Below are 24,116 nucleotides of genomic sequence, written 5' to 3' on the forward strand. Positions count from 1 at the left end.
GTCATTGAAATATCCTTGAGTAACCTCCTTCCAACCATTTATGTCAACATATGTATTTGGAAAAATCAAACCTCCTTTGTTTAATCAGTCAAAATTATACTGTTTTAATAGAGGATAGTCATTGGTGGTTGAGCTAACTGATAAATGTACTATATTCCCATCCTGTGTAGAAGCCAGTGCTTGTTTTTCTCAGCTTATGTTCTTCAAGATTCATCCTTTTTTGTCGTGTCATATGTGGTATCTGTTGTAAGTGTGTAGAGAGACCTTATTGTAATATGTAGAGGCTTTTTGTTTTGTAACCTTGGCTTCTATTCCTGCATCTTTTGATTCTCATGAGTTAGATAATTTTTGTTCACACCCTAAAAATAAGCCGAGAAAGTGAGTGTTAAATAATGTGTTGCTAGTGTTCTTCAAAAATGCATTTAGAATGCTTAAAATAGTAAAATTAGTTGGAGGGGTGGAGGATCTAGATAGTACTGTGAAATTGATTTAGGCATGTTTAAACTTTATGAAAACTTCCATACTTGGATTGGAACCATTTTATTCAAAAGCTAGCTTCTTGATTTTGAACCATCCAACCTCTGTATACCATAGTTTTTCCATCTAATATATACATGTTATTATATTAGTGACCACTGATTTTGAAAGGACATTGCTTATGTATCATGTCACTAACTCGTGCTTTCGTTCTTTTTCGTACTATAGGTGTCTGGCTGTAGTTCTGATAAACACCGGTATATTTTCTGTTAGAATAAGTAGTAATAAGTTGTCTTCAAAACAAATGCATATTCAACAGCAAATAAACAGCATGAATAAATATTTTGTGCCACCATGCTATTTGACCATACTGATACACCAAGATTCGTCAAATTTGAATCTTGATGAAGCTTCATACGAAGGTTAATTATTTGATAAAGTTAATATTTCAGTGTACTGCGTATACCTCCTTAACTATGTAAGCTGTCTGTAAAAAGAAATTATGTAAGCTGAAGACAATTTATTGCTGTGAATTAGTTGCTTACACTGAGAATCAACTATGCAATTGTGGCAATGGTTTTAGGCTCATATGCTAGCTAAAAGTAAAAATTTCAAAATTTATTTTAGGCTCCACCCAATTTTTGGTATGACACATAATCGGTATGAAGAACAAGATAAGAAACTGAATTTCTGTTTCAACCCAAGAAAGAAAGAAAAAAAAATCTGAAAGTGTATGTTTTCTGTTTTCCCATATTTTCTTTGTTACTGGAAAATGAATTTTAAAATCGTTGACACGAAACTCAATTAGTATGCTCTATCAATTATTTTACGCATGCATCTAATGATATGTTGCCACGTCAACTAATGAAGATTACAACTCATGTGTTTTGATATTTATTAATTGACGTGACAACGCATCATTGAATGCATGTGTAAAATAGTTGTACACTGACATAATATACTAATTAAATTCTTTGTTGTTAACGTCTCTTGTATTTGTGGCTTTAAAACTTGAGATAGGCTTTGCATAATAATTTGCATGTCCCTTCAAGTCAATGAATTATTAATTGCGTTGGAGAATGTTTATTGTTTGCATGTGTTGATTGTTAAATAAGATTATTGCAAGTTACTAGTTCGTATGTAATTAAGAAGAGATCCATGAAGAGAAAATCAAGCTAAGTTAGTTTCTTCAGATAGAAAAAGGCTTTTAAATGTCAAACTTTAGTGTTAGAATTGGTAGACGTAGGAACTATAAATGTTTAAAATTCACCTATTTTATCCTTATTTTCTTATAGCCTTAATGCAATAAATAAGTTGCTATGGTGGTTGTGATGTTGATAGTGTAATGTTATTGGCTGCCCATTTTTTAGTTTGAATAGATATTTATCGTTTATGATGTTCACCAAACTATATAGTAGTAGTGTTTAGTCTTTTTCTAAGTCTGCATTTTTCTCTTGGCTAACTATCATTCCTAGCAAGTTCAACCAAATCAAATTAGCTATCAGTTTAAACACACTTGTTGAATTACTCGTCATGTAATTAACTCATGTTTTCTTTATTACTTAACTGTAAGACTGCTTGATAACTTTACCATATTATGCTAAATTTTCATGGTATAAGGTATCAAATTCGGTGGTCTAATGTGTACTACCCACCAATAACATGTAATAGGCTATTATTAATATTATTTAAGGTTACGTATAATTAGAAACTAATTAGAAACTTGAGTATTTATGTTTAACTGTCCACATTTTCTGTTTCTACAAGCTATCCCTTTTTATTTGTTACAGCAAGAAATAAATTCGACATTAGGCTTCATCGGTTTTATTCTGCCTCGCCAAGGATAATAAATTATGTTTATAGGCCAATTTTCGGTTGTTTTTATTATTGGATCAATAAGTGTTACCATTAAATTAAATGAAATATGATAATCAATACCCAAAAAAAAATTGATCACTACCAAAAAAAACGAAATATGATAAGATTTATTCATCAAATGGTGGAAAATTAAACTTGTGCATTGGACACGAATAATTGACTTGTGTACATTAGACAAAACCATGTTTATAACATTATATAGGATTTTACTTTGATTTGAGGAAACAATTTTAATATTTTCAAAAGTAAGGTAATTGATTATTTCCATTACGTTGAGCTAAGAGTTGAATGAGTTAAAGGTCCCGAGTTTGAACCTAAGAGAAAAATTTGTAATATACTAACAACTAATTACTAACTACAAACATTTGCATATAATTTTTTTAAAGCAACATTATATAGTGTGATTTGGGTATTACTTTTTTTTTTAATAAATGGTTGACAACGAAAACCAAACTGAAAGAAAAATTACATGTTGAATCATCTCTAACAAAACTTTTTCCTTTTCTGTCAAATAGTTTCATTGTTAGAATTTCACCTCTAAAATGATTAAGTGGAGAATCCGATATTCGAACTTCATTCCCTACATATATAATACAGTGTTCCTACCAACTAAATTATACTCACAAGAACTCTAACAAAACTTCTCTACACCTCATCATTTTCCTCTATCTTTTCTCTCCTATCACTCTCAATATTTTTTGTAAGAGAGGGATGTTTGTGGAAGAGGGTTGAACCTCAAAAATTAGACCTCCATAGTGGGCAAATTTGCAGCATCATACCTGCAAGAAAACACCAAGACCATTGAATAGTTGTCATAATCTTGGTTAACAAATATATGTCCCTTAAAAAAATGATTTAAAGATATGTATGTGTAATATTTTTTTTGTTGGTACATGTGCAAAATTTAATTGTATAATTAGTTTGTAATCATCAAATAAATTATTCAATTAAACTTTATCATTTTATGTGTAAGTATATCTCATGAAAGTAACATCTAAGTTTTCAATATTAACCAAGATAAGCAAAACTATAGTAACATCAAATAAATTATTCAATTAAAATTTTCTATCTCATGACATAATCAAAACTATACTACTTAATGCAAGTTTTATAGGTAGGTAAACGGTCCATCAATTTCAACGCGTGTGTGAGATGAAGTGGTGGCCTAGAGAATGTATACCATGTACGATTGATCATGCATAACATAACATAGAAACATTTAAGTGTGGAATATGCACATATATAGTATGTATCTCTTTCTCTTGTCTTGCACCCTATGATAACCTCAACTAAATTCAACTACTTCAGCTCAACTGCCCTACAAGCTTTCACATAACACATAACAAAGGATACGTGCCCCATATATATATGCATTTATTTTTTTTTCTTCTCTTCGTTATCATCAATGCATTCTACCCTCTCAATATGTTGTACATGTATGTTATGGTTGCCAAACTTCTTCTACCTTCCACCATCTTAATTTCCCCCTTATAAATTTCAACCCTAGAACATTTTCATAATTTTCTCTCTTCATTGTTCTCAATGGATAGCCAAGACCCACCAAACCCACCACCACCATTAATGAATATACCATCACCACAAACTCAAAACAACAACACTTCTCTCCCCTTCTTCTTTACACCTTCTTTACAAAACTACCCTTTGGAATCTCAAGATCAAGGCCTTGGTGATATTGAGTGGGGAAACTTTTTCTTAGGTCAAAACAACAATAACTTGCTTGTTGGGGATGCTAAGGAGACATTAAAGATTGACAATATTCAACAATGCACTTCATCTTCTTCTAATTTGGTAATTCAAAATAATGAAAGTGGGAGTTATCAACTACATGAAGAAGAAAAGGGAAACAAGTTAGAGGAGAAAAGGGTTAGAGGTGGGAGAGTGAAAAAGACAACAAAAGTGCCAAGGTTTGCATTTCAGACAAGAAGTGTTGATGATATTTTGGATGATGGTTATCGTTGGAGGAAATATGGACAAAAAGCTGTCAAGAACAGCAAGTATCCCAGGTATATACTACATGTATGTTTGTGAAATCATCATTTGGTTTCTTGCATATATATTGCACCCTCAATTTCAAACTTAACAAAATTATTCATTCGTAAACAGTATATTGATCACTTTTTTTCAATGCTATAATAGATGTATATTACATTTCTAAGGAGAAGTATATATATTACATTTACATGAATCAAATATTCGCATATATTAAATTTAATCTTTACAAAAATAAATGGAGGGACGATTTTGATAAAGAAAAGAAAATATCAAATTTCTTGTCTAAAATAAAATTTAATAAAATCTGTCTATTAGTATATTAAAAGAAGAGAAAATATCCAATTTCTTCTCTAAAATTGTAGGACTGGTCAAAATAGTTTCTGAAATTATCAATATTTTAAAATAGTTTCTAAAATTGCAAAATGTAAGTTCATCTTAAAATTCACTTTATAGTTTCAAATGTATCTCTGTCCATTGTCATTTATAATCTTTACAAAAATAAATGGAGGGACGATTTTGATAAATGTCTTGGAATTGCAAGCATCATTTTAAAATAGTATTGTTAATGTAGACGACTGAAATAATGATACACTCATTAAAATAAGAGACATGTTAACTTGTGTTCTAAAGACTCAAATTAAGAAGATAAAAATGAAATTAAAAGACAAGTGTACCCTTCTAAATTTATTCTTCTAAACCTGTATCTTGATCTAAAATAATAGCAATAATAATTATAATACACTATTCTAAGTTTATTCTTTAAGTCTCTGAAAAAAGTTTATACTTTAATAAACTTTCCATTTGTTTGGCAAACAAAATAAGCTAGCTTATAAGCTCGTATAAAAGATTAATTTGGTAACCATCATTTTCGGTAAGTTTAATTTAAGTAGGTTAAAGGTTATCAATTTTTCTCACAATTTTATCCAACAATTAATTTTATCAAACACTACAAATTCACTAACTGACTTATCTGCTATCAGATAGTTCATCAACTATCTTTTATAAACTATAGCTTATAAGTTATCCACAATATTTTTTAAACTAAGGCTTAATACTTCTTAGCTATTATGTTCTCAATTATCAGAATAGAAAAACAAACATCAAAACCAATGAAGTTAATTATTTTAAAAAAGAAATTGAATAGATTGTTTAAATATACTTTCATAAGAAATTTTGAGATATTAAATACATTCACTAGTTATTTAAAAGACAAATACTTTATATAAGGGTAAAAGAGTCATTTAAATAGTAAATGCAGCTTAAAAGTTGTAAATTATTTGCTACCTTTATTGAGGAGTTTAATTAGTATACTCTATCGATGTACAATTATTTTACACATGCATTCAATGGTGTTGTGTCATATCAATTAATAAATAAGATATCTTATGTGTTTTCATATTCATTAATTGGTGTGACAGTATATCATTGGATGCATGCGCAAGATAATTATACACTAAGAGAGTATACTAATTAAATTCTTTATTGGTTAGCAATACTCTATCGGCAAAACTAATTTAAAATTTAAAATAATTTAAAATGATTAAACATAAAAAATGATAGGGTTAAATATGTTTTTGCTCCCTATAAAATTGAGACCTTTTAAGTTTAGTCATTACTTAATTCTAATAGTTCTTTTAATCCCTAAAAAAATTTATGCACTCAGTATTTGTCCCTCCTCAGTTCAAATTTGTTTAATTTGTGTTTAAACTCTTGAGTTTTTGAACAATTTTTTGCAAACGTGTCAATAACATTACTAAAAGTTCCTATGCAAAAAATTATCGCAAAATTTGATTTCTACGTCCAGATTTTGTTAATTTTATCTTTAACCTTTGTCATTTTAAAAAATTCATATTTAATCTCCGTAAGCTTAGTTCAGTTGGTAGGGATATTACATTTTATATGCAGGGGCCGGGGTTCGAACCCCTGACACTCTACTTCTCCACAATTTAATTGTGTATGCTCTAGCCACTAGGCTACTTGACCAAAAAAAATCATATTTAATTCGTTTCATGTTAAAAAATTCTAAATTTTAGTTAATGAACCTTTCATAGTATTCTAAACTTGTCTGAAAAAAATCGTACAAAAATTTAAGAGTTTAAGGATAATTAAACAAACTTTGTTGTAACAGATACTAAAATTAGAAGTATTTTTTTTTTTTGTAGGGACTAGAAAACCTATTAAAATTAAGTAAGGATTAAACTTAGAAGTTCCCAATTTTATAGGGACCAAAAACACATTTAACCCAAAATGATATGACATTTATGATTGAATGATTGGTTATAGTCTATACAAAACTCCACGGTAGCTTAGTGTTATCTCCAAATTATACTCTTTCTCTAAGATATTTTTTAAGATAATAAAATTTCAAATTAAGAGATCCTCTCCATCACTATTTTCTACATCTCTTACATAACTCTCAATCTCTCTTAATTTCACTCTCCTCGATAGTTTATAAATTTTAACGGAGAGAGAGAGTGAAACTAAGAGAAAAATAGGGAATAGCAAATGAGAGATCCAAACTCGTGAAAAATGATCAATATCTCTTTTAGGTTTTGTTTTTACTACTTTAGATTTTGTATCATTGTATCATGTGATAACCCTTTTTCAGTCTTCGATGTTGCGGTTAGCTTCTTCTACTTTACTAGTTGTTGACTTCCTCTCTTTGGTTGATTGGGATCACTAAATTATTTGTTTTCTTGATCCATAAATTTGCATTGGTAAAATATAAAGAAGCTACTATCGATGCACACATCACACATGCAACGTGAAGAAACAGGTGCAAAGGCTTTCCAAAGATACTAGCATTGTGGTGACTACTTATGAGGGAATTCACAACCACCCATGCGAGAAGCTGATGGAAACTCTAACTCCTCTTCTAAAGCAAATACAGTTTCTTGCTAGCTTGTAATTGTGAAATTGTTTTTCTTTTATATACAAAAAGCTACCTACATGTATGCACGTACATATCAAGCATTAACTTTATTTATCTTTGGCTTTCTTCTAATGGTTGATGTTGTAATTGTAATCTCTAAGTACACTTTAATTTATATAATTACTAAGTGCTTAATTTGACTGTGAACTTAATTTATATATTGAATCAAAATATTAATCAATGCCGGTATATAATCGTATGCATGTGTAACTAATTAATTAATAAAATAAAACTTATGCACATTTAATTTGATATGTACTTGGAGTGTTTCTTTTCAACTCTAGATTTTCTTTGAATTACTTGATCAGCTAATGGGGTAAAGCTTTGCTTGTATATACTTTTGGATTAACTAATAAATTTTGACCGGAATTGCTGATGTTGATGTATAGTCGTTAAGAAGTACTATTATTAGTAATTATTTAAGGGTAAATTTTAGATATCGAGTCACGCTACAGAAGTCAAGTCATGGACATGAGGGGGTTTAGAGTTTATCATTAGATCTGAATATGTGTTTATAAGTGAGATATTTCTGACCTTACAAGTTTATTTTGTATTGAGTTAAGCCCGCCAAATTTTAAGACAATATTGTGATTAACAACTTTTTTTTGCAAAATAGAAACAAATATTTCGTTGAGTAAAAATACTAAAATTATGCAAGCACAGATCATATGATAATAACTCCAAATTATATATTATATATGATTCGGCTTCATATGCATATGCATGATTGAAACTATCAACCTACTAACTTAACAGGGCCGCCCTGTGCAAGTGCATCAAGGCCCTTGGCACAGGGCCTAAAACTTAGAGGGGCCTCAAAATTTTGAAAAAACGAAAAAAAAACTTGTACCTACGGCCAAAATCCGTCACTAAATGTCCTTTTTCCCTAGGTAAAAGTTTAAAAGACATCAATTTTGCTATCAATTATGCATTATCCATAGGTACATGCCTATTTGTCTGTGGGTAAAAGTCTTTAGATTTTTTTCAGTTATTTTTAAATGAAAAATTGTCAAGATTATAACGGGGCCTCCGAATTGTCGGGGACGGCCCTGTAACTTAATGAACTGGAAAATCACATTGGTGAGATGATGTTCTTTCGCGCTATGAGTGGCATGCCATAGAACCATAGTCTCGGTTTCACACACCTTGTGCTTTGCCCATCATTTCGCATACAAATACCTAGTCTCAGAATTTTAATGAACATAAAAGGTTGCATCCATATTGAGCTTAGTGATTTCTCGTTCAATTCTCATGATTAATCATTCGTGATTCTTCTGACTTTGGGTTCACTTCCCTAAGGCTTTGTTTGCGATATTGGAGCGGAGGGGTTTGGAAGAAAGAAAAAAAAAGATGGAGCAAGTGAAAGAAATAGATGACATTGAGAGGGGAAGATTTTGAGGTTTTATTTTTCTTCATAATACAAAACCCTCCTTATTCGGGGAACTCAAAAATTGTATTGAAGGAGTGATTTGAGGGGTTTTGGAGGGTTTACATGAATTCTTCAAATTTAATTTAAGTATTTTTTTTGACAAATTAATGTAAGTAGTTATAATATTCTTAAAATAAAAAATATATTAATGATAAGTATTAATTTGTCATTCTTTAAAAAATGACTCTTTCAAAAAATCTGAAAGATTTTACTACTTTCCCTTATATTTTCAACCCTCCAAAGTCTTCCATTCCTCTTTCCTCCAAACTCGCAAACAAAACTTAAAATATGTCATTTGTCACTTTTTACACTGAAGCCAACGGTTGGTGTTTAGAATTTCATTCCTCTTTTGTAACAAAAAAAAAAAGAATTTCATAGACAATTTGACCAAAAAACAAAATTGAATACAAAGTCACTTGTTTCGGGACAAATGAAGTAGTATATATTATTATTAAGAATAGAGTGAAAGAGTGTAAATTCTCATTAGAATGAAACATAGAGTACATCACACATTTATACATTGTGATTGTACTATCTAAAACTGAATTATACTACACTAATAGAGCTAGGTGTGCTACACTAAACCACCTTTACAAAGGTGGCTTGTACTGCAAGCTATCAATTTTAATAAGATTTTGTTCCTTTTGTACTTCATTGTGCAATATCTTCCACATATCTTCCACAAGTTGGAGGTTGGTAGATATCTAACATGTTCAATTTGGATAGTAAACAATTGAATGGTTGTGAAAACAAGGATTTGGTAAAGAAATATGATATTTGATCTTGAGAGGTGACAGAAAGTAGCTTGAAAAGACAAACTTATAGCTTCTTTCGGACAATTTGATAATCACTTTTCAGGTGCTTAGTTCTTTCATGGAACATAAGGTTAGCAATAATATGCATGCACTTTGGTTATCACAGTATAGTACAAGAGCTTTGGCACATTTTATTTGTAAATCTTTGATAAGATAAAGCAACTATTGTAATTCACAAGTAGCAGAAGCCAAGGCACGATATTCTGCTTCAGATGATGATCTAGAGACGGTAGCTTGCTTCTTTGTATCTTTACAACCAACCCAATCTGTGTAACAACCCGAATTTTAAATATTAATATATTGGTATTATTATTAGAAATAATAATAATAATAATAATAATAATAATATTATTATTATTATTATTATTATTATTATTATTATTATTATTAGTTTGTTTCATATTATTAATTTAATTATTCGTATTTATCGTGAGAATAGGTAATTTGGAAATAGATAGGTTAATTGGTTGGTTAAAGAGTGAGGGAAAATAAGTTTTATGAAGAAAATATCATTTTTTGCGAGAATAATGAAGTAGGGTGCAAACAATAGTGCATTAGTAAAATTGGGTAGAAAATGAGGTGTAAATAGTGATCTGTGTAGTGATTTAATGATTTAAGCAAGGGAAATGTAAACAACAAGGCTCTGTGGTTATGAAAAAAGAATAATAACCAAATTAGAGGTGCAAATAGTAAGTCTTCTAAAGATTAAGTGAGAAATTAAGCCCAAATAGTGGTTATAAATATAGAAGAGCATTAGAGAATTAAAGTTACAAAAGAAACAAAGAAAAAGATAGCAAAGGCGAAAAGAAAACCAGGTTTAAGGAGAAAAGAAACGAGGCATAGAGAGAAGCTTAGAGAGAGATTCAGATGTAGTAATCCATCAATTTGCAGAACTTTGAGGAAAGGGAGAATTTTATTCAATCTAAGGGTTGTATATTCACGTGGGCATCGAAGAGTCCTTGACCCTCGGTGTTTTTATTTATTCTTGTGATAAATTTTTGTTATATCATGTTCTTTTATGTTGTTGTAATTACTTTCGATGAATCTTAGTTGAATTTGTGTTCTTTTATGTTGTTGTAATTACTTTTGATGAATCTTTGTTAAATTCATGTTATTATATGTTGCCGTATTTATATGTTTGATTTTCGTTTCTAAATTGTGTTGTTTTCATGTTAAATTCGTGATTTAAATACGATGATGTTGCGCTTTGAAATATATAAGAAGTAAGTAAAAACCATAAAATTAGAGGTATAAAATGAGGTTTTAAGGTGTTGGTGTTTTAATGAGAATTAATCATATGAAAAATTAATGTTAATGAGTAAATTCTGCACTCGTAACTTAGATACCATGTCACTAAATTAGTGATAACTTTTGGTACAGAGATCATTTATCAGTCGAATCAATCGGATTTGAAAGCTAACTTGTATTCTAAATTTTTTAGTGATATTATGAAGATGACCGTTCTATTTTATAAATTACTTTGAGTCAGTCAGCTTCAAAAATTGATATCTTAAGTTAGGAAACACATTTTTGAATAGGACCATTGACGTTTGAAAGTGAACACATAGTAGTTTCTGCATATTGAATGTCATAATTTTGGCATTTACTTATATGCCCTAGTAACTCTGCGAACCCATCTTCTATGTCAATGATTTTTTTAATGTTGTTGACTTATGGAAAAATACATGATGTTTTTAATACGTAGGGCAATTGGGTTTGGAGTATTGGTTGTTGTGGTGAGTGATCGTGAGTGAGTTAATGTTAATATGATAGGTTCTAAATGATAAATTGAAATGATGAAATATTAAATGATGAGTAAAGGTGTGTTATTTGACGATGTGTACTGATGTGTTATTTGATTATGTGTATTAATGTGTTATTTGACGAAGAATATTGATGAGATATTTGACGATGTTATATCTAATAATGAGTTATTTAAAGATGTGAAATGTTGAATCAGTAAATGATGTGTATTGTTGATGTAGTTATTTGGCATTCATGCATTCATGATCGAGTCTATTTAACTATGTAATTTAACAATGGAGGATAAATCAGTAACATATCTATGATATACAAAATATTTGACGATGAGTAGATTTGGTACCACACACATATTCAGTCGAGTCTAGGAGCATTGCATACATAAATGAATTTTCTTATGAGTGTGAATTCATAACTGATAATTGTCTTTGTTTATATTTTGAGTAACCAATTGTGATTATTAAACGATGATGATTGATTGAGGTTTATTAAATGATGTGAAATGATATATATATATATATATATATATATATATATATATATGATTGATGATGCTTTATGTATTTAATCTCTGAGTCTATTCATTATGTTTATGCAATCTTCTTTTTTTGATATATACTCACCTTGATTGTGGATTGAATGTTTGTACCCTTGTTCGGTACATATATTCAGGACGAAGAACTTTAGACGTTGCAAGCTTGGAGTACGACGAGGAGTCTTTCTTTTTTTCATTAGGAATTTATTTTGGGTCAATGCTCTGATTTTGTAACAATAGGGAATTGTGGTTTTTTTCTTGTATCTTCAAACTTTGTTATAGAATTCATATTTGAATTCAACTTATTTGTTAAAATAATGTGATAATGTTTTTAACTTATTTCCGCTGCACTATTTTTAATTAAATTGAAGTACTTTTGAACGATGAGAATGTGTGACGCCCCTTGTGTGTTTTATTCTTAATTGTATTTTAAATTTAGAAAATATTAGTTGGGGTTACAGTGTTACAATCTGAATCAGCGAAACCTTGAATTTGTAGAACTGGGGCTCTAGGAAAGATAATGCCACGACTTGGACATCCTTTGAGATGTTTGAGAACTCGCATGGTTGCATTGCAATGAGTTTGTGTAGGTTTGATGAGAAACTGACTGAGTTGCTAAGTGATATAAGTGATGTCAGGTCTAGTAGTGTTGAGATACAAGAGTCTGCCAATCGATCTTCTATAAGCTGATATATCTGAGAATGGAGAAGAACTATCATTGTGCAACTTGATTGAAGGATCAGAAGGAGTGGAAGCATGTTTAAAACCTAGAAGACCCGAGTCATCAAAAAGATTCAAACAATACTTTCTTTGGCAAAGAGAGATGCTAGTCTTGGAGTGAACAACCTGAAGTCCTAAGAAATATTTGAGAGTGCCAAGGTCCTTGATTTTGATGTACTCTTAATGATTAAAGAAGCATCAGAGGCAGCTTGCTTGTATTCATTTATGATTAGAATATTAGTAAGCTTTTCATACCACTTCCTACTAGCCTGTTTGAGAGCATATAAATACTTAGATAATTTGCATACTTGATTAGGCTTGGAAATAGGAACACCTATTGGAATAGTCATGTAAACATCCTCTTGTAGATCTCCATGCAAAAATGCATTATTCACATCTAAATGGTGAGAGGACAAACGACCAACGCATTGACAGGGGAATTTAATAGTCACATCATCGACGAACTGATTGAACAAGCGTATGCAAAAAACTCATATGAGCGTTCGTTACTAGACCCATTTCGAGCATTCTCTAAACAAACAGAGATACATCATATGCAGACTAGTACTTTCAAGAACGCCGACACTCCATGCGAGCATAAGTTTTTTGAGCGAACTGCTCCTTCGCGAGTACATCACGAACTACCAAACTGGAACGAACTCAATCTTAAGGATTCTCATCCTTAAATAAAGCTCATCCAAATGAGATGTTTGACACGAACACTCTTGTGCCCTTATACGAGCGTAGGCTTGCTCTAGCATGAACTATCTCGCTCGAAGTCATCACTTTCCTCCAAGATCAACGACTTGAGGGGCCACTGCTCTGGACCGAGCAAATACCTAAGGCCCAATACAAAATAACCCAAATCTCACATTTGGGCCACTTACTCGCAACAACCCCCTCCCCGCGAGGGGGATTGTTGTAGCAGACCGCAGGAGCCATTCAAACCTGAATGGTAATGTTTTCCGCACGCCCCCGCGAATCTCGCTCGACAGTTATGATTCTTGTGAATCCGTAACTGCCGAGCCCCCACATGTGCCTTGCATATCGGCTCTTGCATCTCCTCAGTATAAAAAGGGACTCTCCTACTCTCCTAAGGTTAGATTCTCTCTACTTTCCTAACTCCCTTTCTAAACTCAATACTGACTTGAGCATCGGAGTGTATGAAAGTGCATACCCCCGCCATTCCAGTCAAAGCAAACTACTCACAACCACCACCAAGCACCTCATCGACAGTCACCATCTGGTCGGGTACAATCATATAGTAATGATGAAGAGTAATCAATGCATTTTTTCTAAGTATTACACATGCATATGGGTTTTAGTATAAAAAAATTTGTTAATATATCTTAACCGTATCGTATACTTAATTTTAAAAATTCCACGTATTTATGTACTCGTATTGTATTATACTCGTACTCGTACTACATATTTAGGTTTCATAAATCTCAATCTACCATCGGTGTCTCGAAAGCGTTAGCTCGAGGAAAATCTTAACTGCATGATAGCGGTCCATAAGAAGAAGAAGAAGAAAAAAAAAGTAGTACAAATAAAATTATTTTTCTTGTTCCCTAAAATAAAATAAAAAAATTTCTTGTAAAATAAAGGGAAAAAAAATCATTTTCTTTATGGTTTCCTCCTTTTACGGTGGAATTTTTTATGGCGAGTGCCGAGTGGACGTAATTTACTACCCTATTAATTTCAAATGATAGTATCTTAACTAAACCAATACAAATGCAGCACTTGCAACTTTTTTTTTGACGATAAATAAAATTTCATTAACAAAAGTCTGGCAATAAATCAAAAGCCAAGATTGCGGAAATATAAGGTGGGGTCTCTTCAATCTATATACAATCGGGATTATGAAGAGAGTATTGAGTTAGATAATGAGCAGCTTAGTTAGCCTCACGTCTAACATGCAAAAATCTTAACCTACGAAAAAAAGACATTAAAATTAATGCAATCTCCAATAATAGATCCGACATAGTTGGGTTGTTGTTGATGAGTGTTCAGCGCCTGAACCACATTAGAATCATCTGATTCCGCTATAAGATTTAATGCAACACTTGCAATTTGAAAACGAAGGGTCAATAAAAAATCTTTTTGTACTTCTTTAATCTTATATTCTCTCCCATATAAAGTCCTTTAACACCAAATTACTTGGACTAGCACGTTACCTTCATAACTCACCTTCATATTCCATCTTCATTCACAAGACAATATTCACTTTCTTCTCTCTACTCAACAATCAACGTGATCACCCCCATCAACCATCATCAATCATGGATGTAAGTTTTCTCAGCAATATTCATTTTGTAGTTTGTACTATATTGAATCAAAATATCGATCAATTCCTATATATAATCATATGCATGTCTAATTAATTAATAAAAATAAAATCTATGCACATTTAATTTCATATGGACATGGAGTGATAGAGTATCATGTTTTTCTTTCCAACTACAGATTTTCTTTGATCAGCTGATTGTGTAAGCTTTGCTTCTATATACTTTTGAATTAAGTTTTAACTAATAAATTTTGAACTGATGTTGATTATAGTTGTTAGGAATTATTATTATTAATAATTAATTAATGATAAATTTTCGGTATCGAGTCACAGTCAAGAAGTTCGGTCATGTGCATGAGGGGGGGGTTAAGAGTCTATCACTTGATGATGCGAAGTCTGAATATGTGTTTATAAGTGAGACATTCATGACTTTACAAGTTTGTTTTATAAAATTGAGTTAAGCTCGCCCAAATTTTAAGACTAATATTATGATTTGTGATTAACAGCTTTTTTTGGCAAAATAGAATTAAATATTTCATTGAGTAAAAAAACTAAAATCATGCAAGCATAGATTATATGATAATAACTCCAAATTACATACGATCCGGCTTCATATGCATGATTGAAACTATCAACCTACTAACTTAGAGAACTGAAAAATCACATTGGTGAGATGATATACCTTGGCCCAATGAATGGAATGCCATAGACTATAGTTTCGGTTTCACACAAACAACTTGTGCTTTGCCCATCAATTCGCGACTTCGAAAGTCATGATGATATTACTGAGGAACGTCTTTATCAGAATATTTTTGCTTCTCATTTCGAACAATTAGCAATAATTTTTCTGTGGACTTCCGGGAATCTCTTTCATGTAGCTTGGCAAGGAAATTTTGAGCCATGGGTACAAGATCCTTTACATGTAAGACCTATTGCTAATGCAATTTGGGATCCCCATTTTGGTCAAATACAAATACCTGTCTCATAGAATTGTTATGTTCATAAGAGGTTGCATCCATATTGAGCTTAGTGATTTCTTGTGCAATTCTCATGAGAGTATTACTTTTTCCACCCTATGGCCTTCTCCCGCGCCCTATAAAATTTTTAAAAATGCCCTTGTGCATTCTGGATTTTAAAATCCGGATTCATGTTTACTATTTCGGATTTTATAATCCGGACAATTCTTATGTATAATTAGCCATCAGACTCTCTCACATTTCAGCAGTTTTGAGTTTTGCTTTTAAAAACAACAAAAAAACTAAGTAAAAAATGCTAAAAACCTGTCAAATAAAATCATAAAAATAGCTCCAAAAAATTCTGAAAATCAAATAAAACTAATGCAATTTTTTTCGGATTTTTCTGAGAATATGAAAAATAAAAAAAAAACGAAAAATGGGTCTAAACGATGGAATTTTGGATTTTGAGGGGTGGAGTCCCGTAAAAAAGTTACTTCTAAGGGAGTCATGGTCCTTGAATTTTTTCTGATTTTCTGGGGAAGTTTCGGAGCAATCCGATCAAGTAGCCCGAACACCCGATTTTTGACTAAGAACAGGTAACAATGACCCAAAAACAGAAGGATGATAGTTAGGAAGATTAATATTGTCCCTAAAATGACTATCTATGTTACAAACATGTTTAGAATTTGTGCTGATACAGTTCGAATTATATAATCCAAACTGTTTTACCTTGAAAAGGGTGTTTAGGAGGTTTTTCGGATTATGTAATCCGGAAACATCATGTAACGCGCACTATTTTTTTAAGTTTCTGGATTACAAAATCTGAAAAACTCCGTTACTCATTTTTTCACCCTTTAACAAAAGAAAATACCATTCCGGATTATAAAATCCGGAAACTAAAGGGCATTTTTGAAAAAAATAGGGCGCACGAGGAAACTCACGTGGTGCGAAAAGTAAATCTCTTCTCATGATTGATCATTCGTGATTGTTCTACTTACTTTCGGTTGACTTCACTTCCTTAAGCCCTTCAAGCTGATTTCACTAAAGTATGCCATTAGTCACTTTTTACACCGAATCCAACAGTTGGTGTTTAGAATTTCATAGATCCCGTAAAATTGTAACGATACAGAGAATTTCATAGACAAATTGACCAAAAAATGACTTCATAGGACTACAGCCCATAAAAAATTTATCTAAGCTTTTGGCTTACTTCACTTCCTTAAGCCTGATTACTAAGGCCACTAATCTCTCGGTTTCAACGGGTGCACATAAAGTTCACAACATATTATGTGCATTACTTTCAAGATTATTTTTCAATTTGTATTTATGATAATGAACATATAATAATAAATAATAAAAATGATTTTAAAAAACCACTCTTCTCTTTCTTTTAGTTTTCACATTTTCTAATGTGCGAAATAATCAAATGTACCCATAAACACTTGGATGAGATGATAATGGAACTCTTTAAGTTTAATCAGACGTTTTGGTTCGATTGGAATAATGTTAAATCTATTAAAGAGAGTTTTGTTATCCATTGTAGTCTTATCCGGTTCAAGTGATAAGTCTTCGTACTTACTTGTCCTTCACACAAAATATAGTCAAATGTTACGATTATTATGGAAGATGTGACTAATGATATTGGCTAATCCGATTTAGATCGATCAAATATGAGAAAATGCTACAATTTTGAATTCAGATTCCTTGTAGCCATGGGATCCCACGATCACGCATTTAAGACATCAATGGTTGTTCACCTTGATTACCCAATATAAAAAAGTGATTAATTAGAATAGACTGACAGTGTAAAACAACTTTACACTATCAACCAATTAAAATCCTTCAATTAAACATATCATCTTAAGTTTTAAAAAAGGGAAAAATCAAATACAATCTTTTCCAATAAATGTCTTCTACCACCTTTCTTAATTTGGGCATTTGATTTAGCAGTTTTCAATCTACATTATATGATATACTGCATCCTTTCATTCTTCTTAACCTAGTTTTCCACTTTGTAAAGAAAAAAAAAAGTAGTTTCCCATAAAGGCTTAAGGAGACCGTGATTCATTATTTATCATAACAGTCATTCATGGAAAAGAAATGAATGGGAGTAGTTCGTTTTCTATCATTGGAGTTTTTCATGGATAAAAATATGAAAATAATATTTTTTGCAATCTTTTGTTTCAAGCATGCTAAATTGTATTACGATTTACGATTGTGTCTTGTGAGAGATAGACAATTACGGTTGTGTCTTGTGAGAGATAGTGTGATGAATTGTTGACGGAAAATAAACGTGATATATGACATTTATTTTCTATCTTTTATTTGATTTTTCCTTTTTTAAAAATTTAAGATGACGTGTTTAATTAGAGGATTTTAATTGGTTGATAGTATAAAGTTGTTTTACACGGTCAGTCTATTCTAATTAATCTCTATAAAAAAAATGAAAATTTTGAGTTTAATTGAATAATTCAAAATACCAAACTTAAATCTAGACCATCAAATCTTAAATTGCATCCCAATCTACCATCAGTGTCTCGGAAGCGTTAGCTCAAGGAATCTTAACTGCCTAATAGCGGTCCATAAGCAAAAAAATGTTTTCTCGTATGAATAAAATCATTTTTTTGCTTAACCAAAAAAAATCATTTTTTTAATAAGAAAATGAATTAATTTCAAATCATAGTCTCTTAACTGAGCCAAGCCAATACCATTGCAGAACTTGCAACTTGAAAACGAAGGGTCAATAAAAAATCTTTTCGTACTTCTTTAATCTTATTTTATCCCCTTAATTTGAGGCTATCAATTCCATATAAAGTATTTTAGCACCAAATTATTAGGTCTAGCACGTTACCTTCATAACTCACCTTCATATTCCATCTTCATTCACAAGACAATATTCACTTTCTTCTCTCTACTCAACAATCAACGTGATCACCTCCATCAACCATCATCAATCATGGATGTAAGTTTTCTCACCAATCTATTTTCTCTCTTTCATTCTCCACCCAATCTTCCAATTTTTTTTATTCTCTATCAATTTTCTAAATCTAATATATATTTTCCAAAAATTAAAAATACATATATCTTGCTTAGAAAAATGAAAGAGATCATGTATCAAAATCAATAGGGCATGTGATGCGACTGCATGACACACAACACGCCACACCTGCACATGATCCAAAAACATACTCCCTCCGTTCCTTTTTAAGTGTCACTTTTGGAGAAATTTTTTGTTCCTATTTAACTGTCATTTTCAAAGTTCAATGCAACAATAAATGTTGTTTTACCAACATTACCCTTAGTTATTTATTATGGAGAGAGAAATATATGAAATAAGATCTTAAATGACTAAGGCTATTATAGTAAAAGTATAGATTATTGTATAAGAAAAAGTAACATTTATTGAGTGTCTTGGTTTGTGTAAAATGTTAAAAAGTGACACTTAAAAAGGAACGGAGGTAGTAACTCACAAAACGACACCGACAACAACCTCATTATTATCATCGACATCTCGGATCTAATCCTATTTCATTGTTCTTCCACCCAGATCTCTAAGCGCGTGAAAAACACGTGCAACGCGTATTCGCCACGTGTTATTCACTATAAATCATGGGTTTGGGTATGAAGGTGTCGTTGAGTGTAATTTGTGTGAGTCTAATATTTACAGTATTGAAAATGTCACAGTTATTGGACAAAGCCAAAAACTATATTGCTGAGAAAGTTGGGGAAATGCCTAAACCTGAGGCAGATATTACAGATGTTGATTTCAAGGACGTGACACGTCAGTCTGTTGAGTATTTGGCTAAGATCAATGTTTCAAATCCTTATTCTACTTCTATTCCAATTTGTGACATCAAGTACTCCTTCAAAAGTGCCAACAGGTTTGTGTTTTTTTTCCTTCTTCTTTAATTTTAGTTTTGATTTATATTAGGGTTAATTGGTTTTTGAATTTGAGAGTTGAGACTTTATTTTAGTGGATCAGTTATAGATTAGATTGGTTGATTTGTAACGGAATGGATTATGGTAGTTGAATTTTGGATGATCTGAGTTTAATTTTGTTGTGTTCAATATCTTTAAAAAAATTGGAGTAAATGGTCAAAAACAAATTTGAGTCAAAGGAAATACTTTCATCATATATTAGGATTATTGGTAACTTGGTACTCTTGTTGAAATGTTTTTCGAAGGTCAACGATCAAATGTTTACACAAATTTTGCTAGACACGTTACTCTTCCTACTTTGTGTCATAAAAGTTTGACTACGATTCCAATGATTTGAGTTAAGGAATAAGGAGTCGGCTCTCTTCTAGTAATATTTTGTATTCAAGAAAAATTGACCACAATTACATGCATTGGTAATTTGTTGCATTCAAATAGTTACAAAATTTGTGACCATTCGATAGAGATCGAACATATTAAAATTAGAGGACTTATATTTTAAAACCATTATTTTGTCTTTTTAAAAAGAATTTGGATCGTCTGATCTTAGCCTAACAATCATAACCACATATGTCATTACTTTGTCGATGCGGCAAACTGCCGACTTGAGAAAATCCAATTTCATAAAACTCCAAGACAACATGTCCCACTTATCAAGCAAAAAACTTCCACCCCACCTAACATCAACCAAAACATCAACATCAAAAAAACAGGTGTCTCTACTGCTCCACACCCATAGACCAGGCATACAACAGGACAAATAACTACCCAAAAACAACATGCCCTTTGAACGCCAATTAACCTTACCACACAGGCAAACACCAATTAATTTTTATATAACACTGTAATTTCTCTATCTCTATGAACTATTTTTGTGATTAGTAAAGAAGAAAACGCAACAGTACTAAATAGTACTCCATTAAAATAATTGGTGATCTTGATTGGTCCGAGTGTTAAGCATTAGCAAGACTTTTAAGCAATTGGTGTGAAATCAAATTCTAAACTTTAAAGTAAAATGCTCACTTTATAGAGGTCGATTCCCATAAGGAGCATTATTGATCTTGTCATATTGTTTGAAGAACAGTTTTTGATTTTTACAGAGAAGAGCTTTTGTTAATAATTCACAGTTGCATACTCCTTCTGTTGTATACTACATTATTCAAATTCTTAAGACCAAAATTGGCTTTACTACATCTATGTAAACTTTTCTTCCTCGCAGTATATTTTGAGCAAAAGTACTAAGCACTATATGTGAAAAGTTATATAAAAATGTGTTTGTTAATATATTTCACTTTCACATAAATCCTAATGTTATTAAATATAAAACTTTAGAATTATTATGAAATAAAAGTTACAAAAAAATATTTGTTTAGCAACTTCTATATGATTTGAAAATGTGTACTTAATTTTAGATAACAATTATATTATATATGTCGTGTTTAGTCATCTTGTTAATTTATATTGTTTTTATGTTTGATGATAATAATCAGGGAGATAGCATCAGGAACTGTACCAGACCCAGGATCATTGAAAGCCAGTGACACAACATTGCTTAATGTGCTAGTGAAGGTGCCTCATAACATAATTGTTACCTTGGTAAAGGATATTGGTGCTGATTGGGACATTGATTATCAATTGGATATTGATCTTGTTATTGATCTTCCTATTATTGGCAGTTTCACCATTCCTCTTTGTCAAAAAGGAGAGATCAAGCTCCCAAGCATCTCTGACTTCTTTGCCTAGTTTGATCCACTATGAGGCATATATAATAGACCAATAAAATAAATAAAAGCACCATTATGTTTTGCTTTTACATCATTTTCGATTTACTGGTGTTTCTTTTTCCCTTTGGTTGTACTTTTTGTTGGTTATGGATGTTATAGTACTATAAATGACTTAAGTATTTGAAATCAAGGTTTTGAATGGAAGTTTTTTTGTTAACAGATTGGGGTTAAACATGGTTGTTATACTAAATAGGCAAAACCACTTCCATTGAAGTGACTAATAAATGGAAAGAAAGAAGAGTTTTGAATTCTTAAAGTCATCAATATGGCGCACACTTTATTGACATGTTTATATAACTTTTATACACTTTACAATAGCTAAATCAAGTTGTAACGGCCACATAACATAAAAACTAAAATCAAAGCTAGCAACTAAGTAACTTGTGTAGGAAGTAACAACTTGTCTAAGAATTAACCAACTTCTATGGTTACTCCTTTTGTTAGAATATCAACCATCCGATTTTTACTCCTACAATGTTGCTTCACTTTTCACTTCATTGAGTTCTTCCATTACAAAAATTTCAGGATTCTGACTTTGCTGTAAAAATTATGATGATACAAATGTTGTATATTTTGATGTAAATTCCATTGTTATTTATTATACTTGGACAGATGTTGCATTATTTTTCATCTACAATTGTTTGCGGAGATTCCATGGATATGTTTGATTTCATATCGCTTGAAACGTGTTCCCCTTTTTTTATTTTAAAAAAAAAATGCTAATTTCATGCTTCACATGCGGCAATGTTGTGTGTGGCGGTGTATGGAGTAGAAAGAGGAAACAACACCACTGTTAGGGATAGGCAGAGAGGGGAGCTGCTGGTGAGATGAAGAGAGGGAGGCAACGATGACGATGGGGGAAGAAGATGGAACACATTCAGAGAAAGAAATGGTTGTTTATTTTTGATCTCAGTCCTTAATTATGTGTATTTTCCAAGTATCACACACCTATGCATTGAAAAGAGTAAATGGAGCATACCTGGATGAAGCAAGGATGAATTTGAATTTCAGATGTAGAAAATGTGACACTTGACTATACCAACCCTTCAAAACACTAAAATTGGCGTAATTGATGTTTAAACTAGAGAGATGAGAATTATTATCATGTAAATAGAAAGGAGCCGGGTATATATTTACTGAATTTATCTTTTATTTAATTTAAAATATACCATGATGTTATTCTTCTAAATAAATTAAGGATGCCTTTATTTTGCTAAAAAATAAAAGACATGACAACTTTTACTCTAGTTATACAATGTTTGATTTGTAAAACCATTTAAGGGACAAGACAAACTGAATGCAAGGGTCAAGACAAAAACTGAAATTCACCTCCCTCGCCAAACCACAACACAACTTTTTGTCCCAAGTACAAGTTGTATAAAATATCAAAATAACATTTCGTCCACCAAAATTCGTATAAAACAAAAAAAAAAGGATTTACTTTTCCCACCCTGTGGGTTTCCTCGCGCGCCCTATTTTTTCCAAAAATGCCCTTTAGTTTCCGGATTTTATAATTCGGAATGGTGTTTTCTTTTGTTAAATGGTGAAAAAATGAGTAACGGATTTTTCCGGATTTTGTAATCCGTAAACTTCAAAAAATAGGGCGTGTTACATGATGTTTCCGGATTACATAAACCGGAAACCCCCTAAACACCCTTTTCAAAGTAAAACAGTTCGGATTATATAATCCGAATTGTATCAGCACAAATTCTAAACATATTTGTAACATGGATAGTCATTTTAGGGACAATATTAATCTTCCTAACTCTCATCCTTCTGTTATTGGGTCATTGTTACCTGTTCTTAGTCAAAAATCGGGTTTTCGAGCTACTTGATCGGATTGCTCCGAAACTTCCCTAAAAAATCAGAAAAAATTCAAAGACCATGACTCCTTTAGAAGGGACTTCTTACGGGACTCTGCCCCTCAAAATCCAAAATTTCATCATTTTTGGTGTTTTTTTTATATTTTTATGATTTTATTTGACAGGTTTTTAGCATTTTTTTACTTAGTTTTTTTTGTTGTTTTTAAAAGCAAAACTCAAAACTGCTGAAATGTGAAAGTCTGATGGCTGATTATACATAAGAATTGTCCGGATTATAAAATCCGAAATAGTAAACATGAATCCAGATTTTAAAATCCGGAATGCACAGGGGCATTTTTGAAAATTTTACAGGGCGCAGAAGAAGGCCATAGGGTGAGAAAAGTAATTCCCAACAAACAATTGTTGTTTAGTTTGGATCAAACTCACTTAAGCAAGTTTTATCTTAGTATAAAGATGCCCTACCTAAGTGGGTCTGATCAAGGGTAAAAATCACACATAGACACATTTTTATTTAAGCCAACAACATTTATAGAAATTTATAATTGGGATGTTTGTTGCCTGGTTAAAAAGGATGGGGGCCTTGGTTTCAAGAAATCCTGACGCATGAATGAGGCTTTTCTCATGAAGATGATTTGGAAACTGATTAAGAATTCATAAGATCTATGGTGTAGAGTCCTTCAAGGAAAATATAGGCGTAATAATGATCTTATTAATAGTATGAATGTGCAATCATATGATTCTCCTGTTTGGAAAGCTTTGGCATATATTCG

General features: G+C 31.5%; 2 protein-coding genes across 4 annotated transcripts; both read left to right on the forward strand.

The window, feature by feature from the left end:
- Nucleotides 1-3,750: 3,750 nt before the first annotated feature.
- WRKY43 (WRKY DNA-binding protein 43) lies at nucleotides 3,751-7,447 on the forward strand. Its single transcript, XM_085727043.1, has 2 exons — nucleotides 3,751-4,379; nucleotides 7,099-7,447. The coding sequence occupies exons 1-2, from the start codon at nucleotides 3,898-3,900 to the stop codon at nucleotides 7,274-7,276; spliced, it is 660 nt and encodes a 219-aa protein (XP_085583169.1). The 5' UTR covers nucleotides 3,751-3,897; the 3' UTR covers nucleotides 7,277-7,447.
- A 7,249-nt stretch (nucleotides 7,448-14,696) lies between these two features.
- Nucleotides 14,697-21,680, forward strand: LOC146908824 (desiccation protectant protein Lea14 homolog). Of its 3 annotated transcripts, none has more exons than XM_085726627.1 (3): nucleotides 14,697-14,848; nucleotides 19,488-19,684; nucleotides 21,230-21,680. In XM_085726627.1, exons 1-3 carry the CDS (start codon nucleotides 14,843-14,845, stop codon nucleotides 21,480-21,482), a joined length of 456 nt encoding a protein of 151 aa, XP_085582753.1. In that variant the 5' UTR covers nucleotides 14,697-14,842; the 3' UTR covers nucleotides 21,483-21,680. The 3 variants fall into 3 exon arrangements, with proteins under 3 accessions (XP_085582753.1, XP_085582752.1, XP_085582751.1); XM_085726626.1 differs by lacking the exon at nucleotides 14,697-14,848 and adding an exon at nucleotides 18,643-18,765; XM_085726625.1 differs by lacking the exon at nucleotides 14,697-14,848 and having other exon boundaries at nucleotides 19,398-19,684.
- Nucleotides 21,681-24,116: the final 2,436 nt, after the last annotated feature.

Source organism: Medicago sativa, chromosome 7, assembly GCF_051527215.1.
Source record: "Medicago sativa cultivar Bolivia chromosome 7, Bolivia_mono, whole genome shotgun sequence".
In the NCBI taxonomy this organism is placed as follows: Eukaryota; Viridiplantae; Streptophyta; class Magnoliopsida; order Fabales; family Fabaceae; genus Medicago; species Medicago sativa.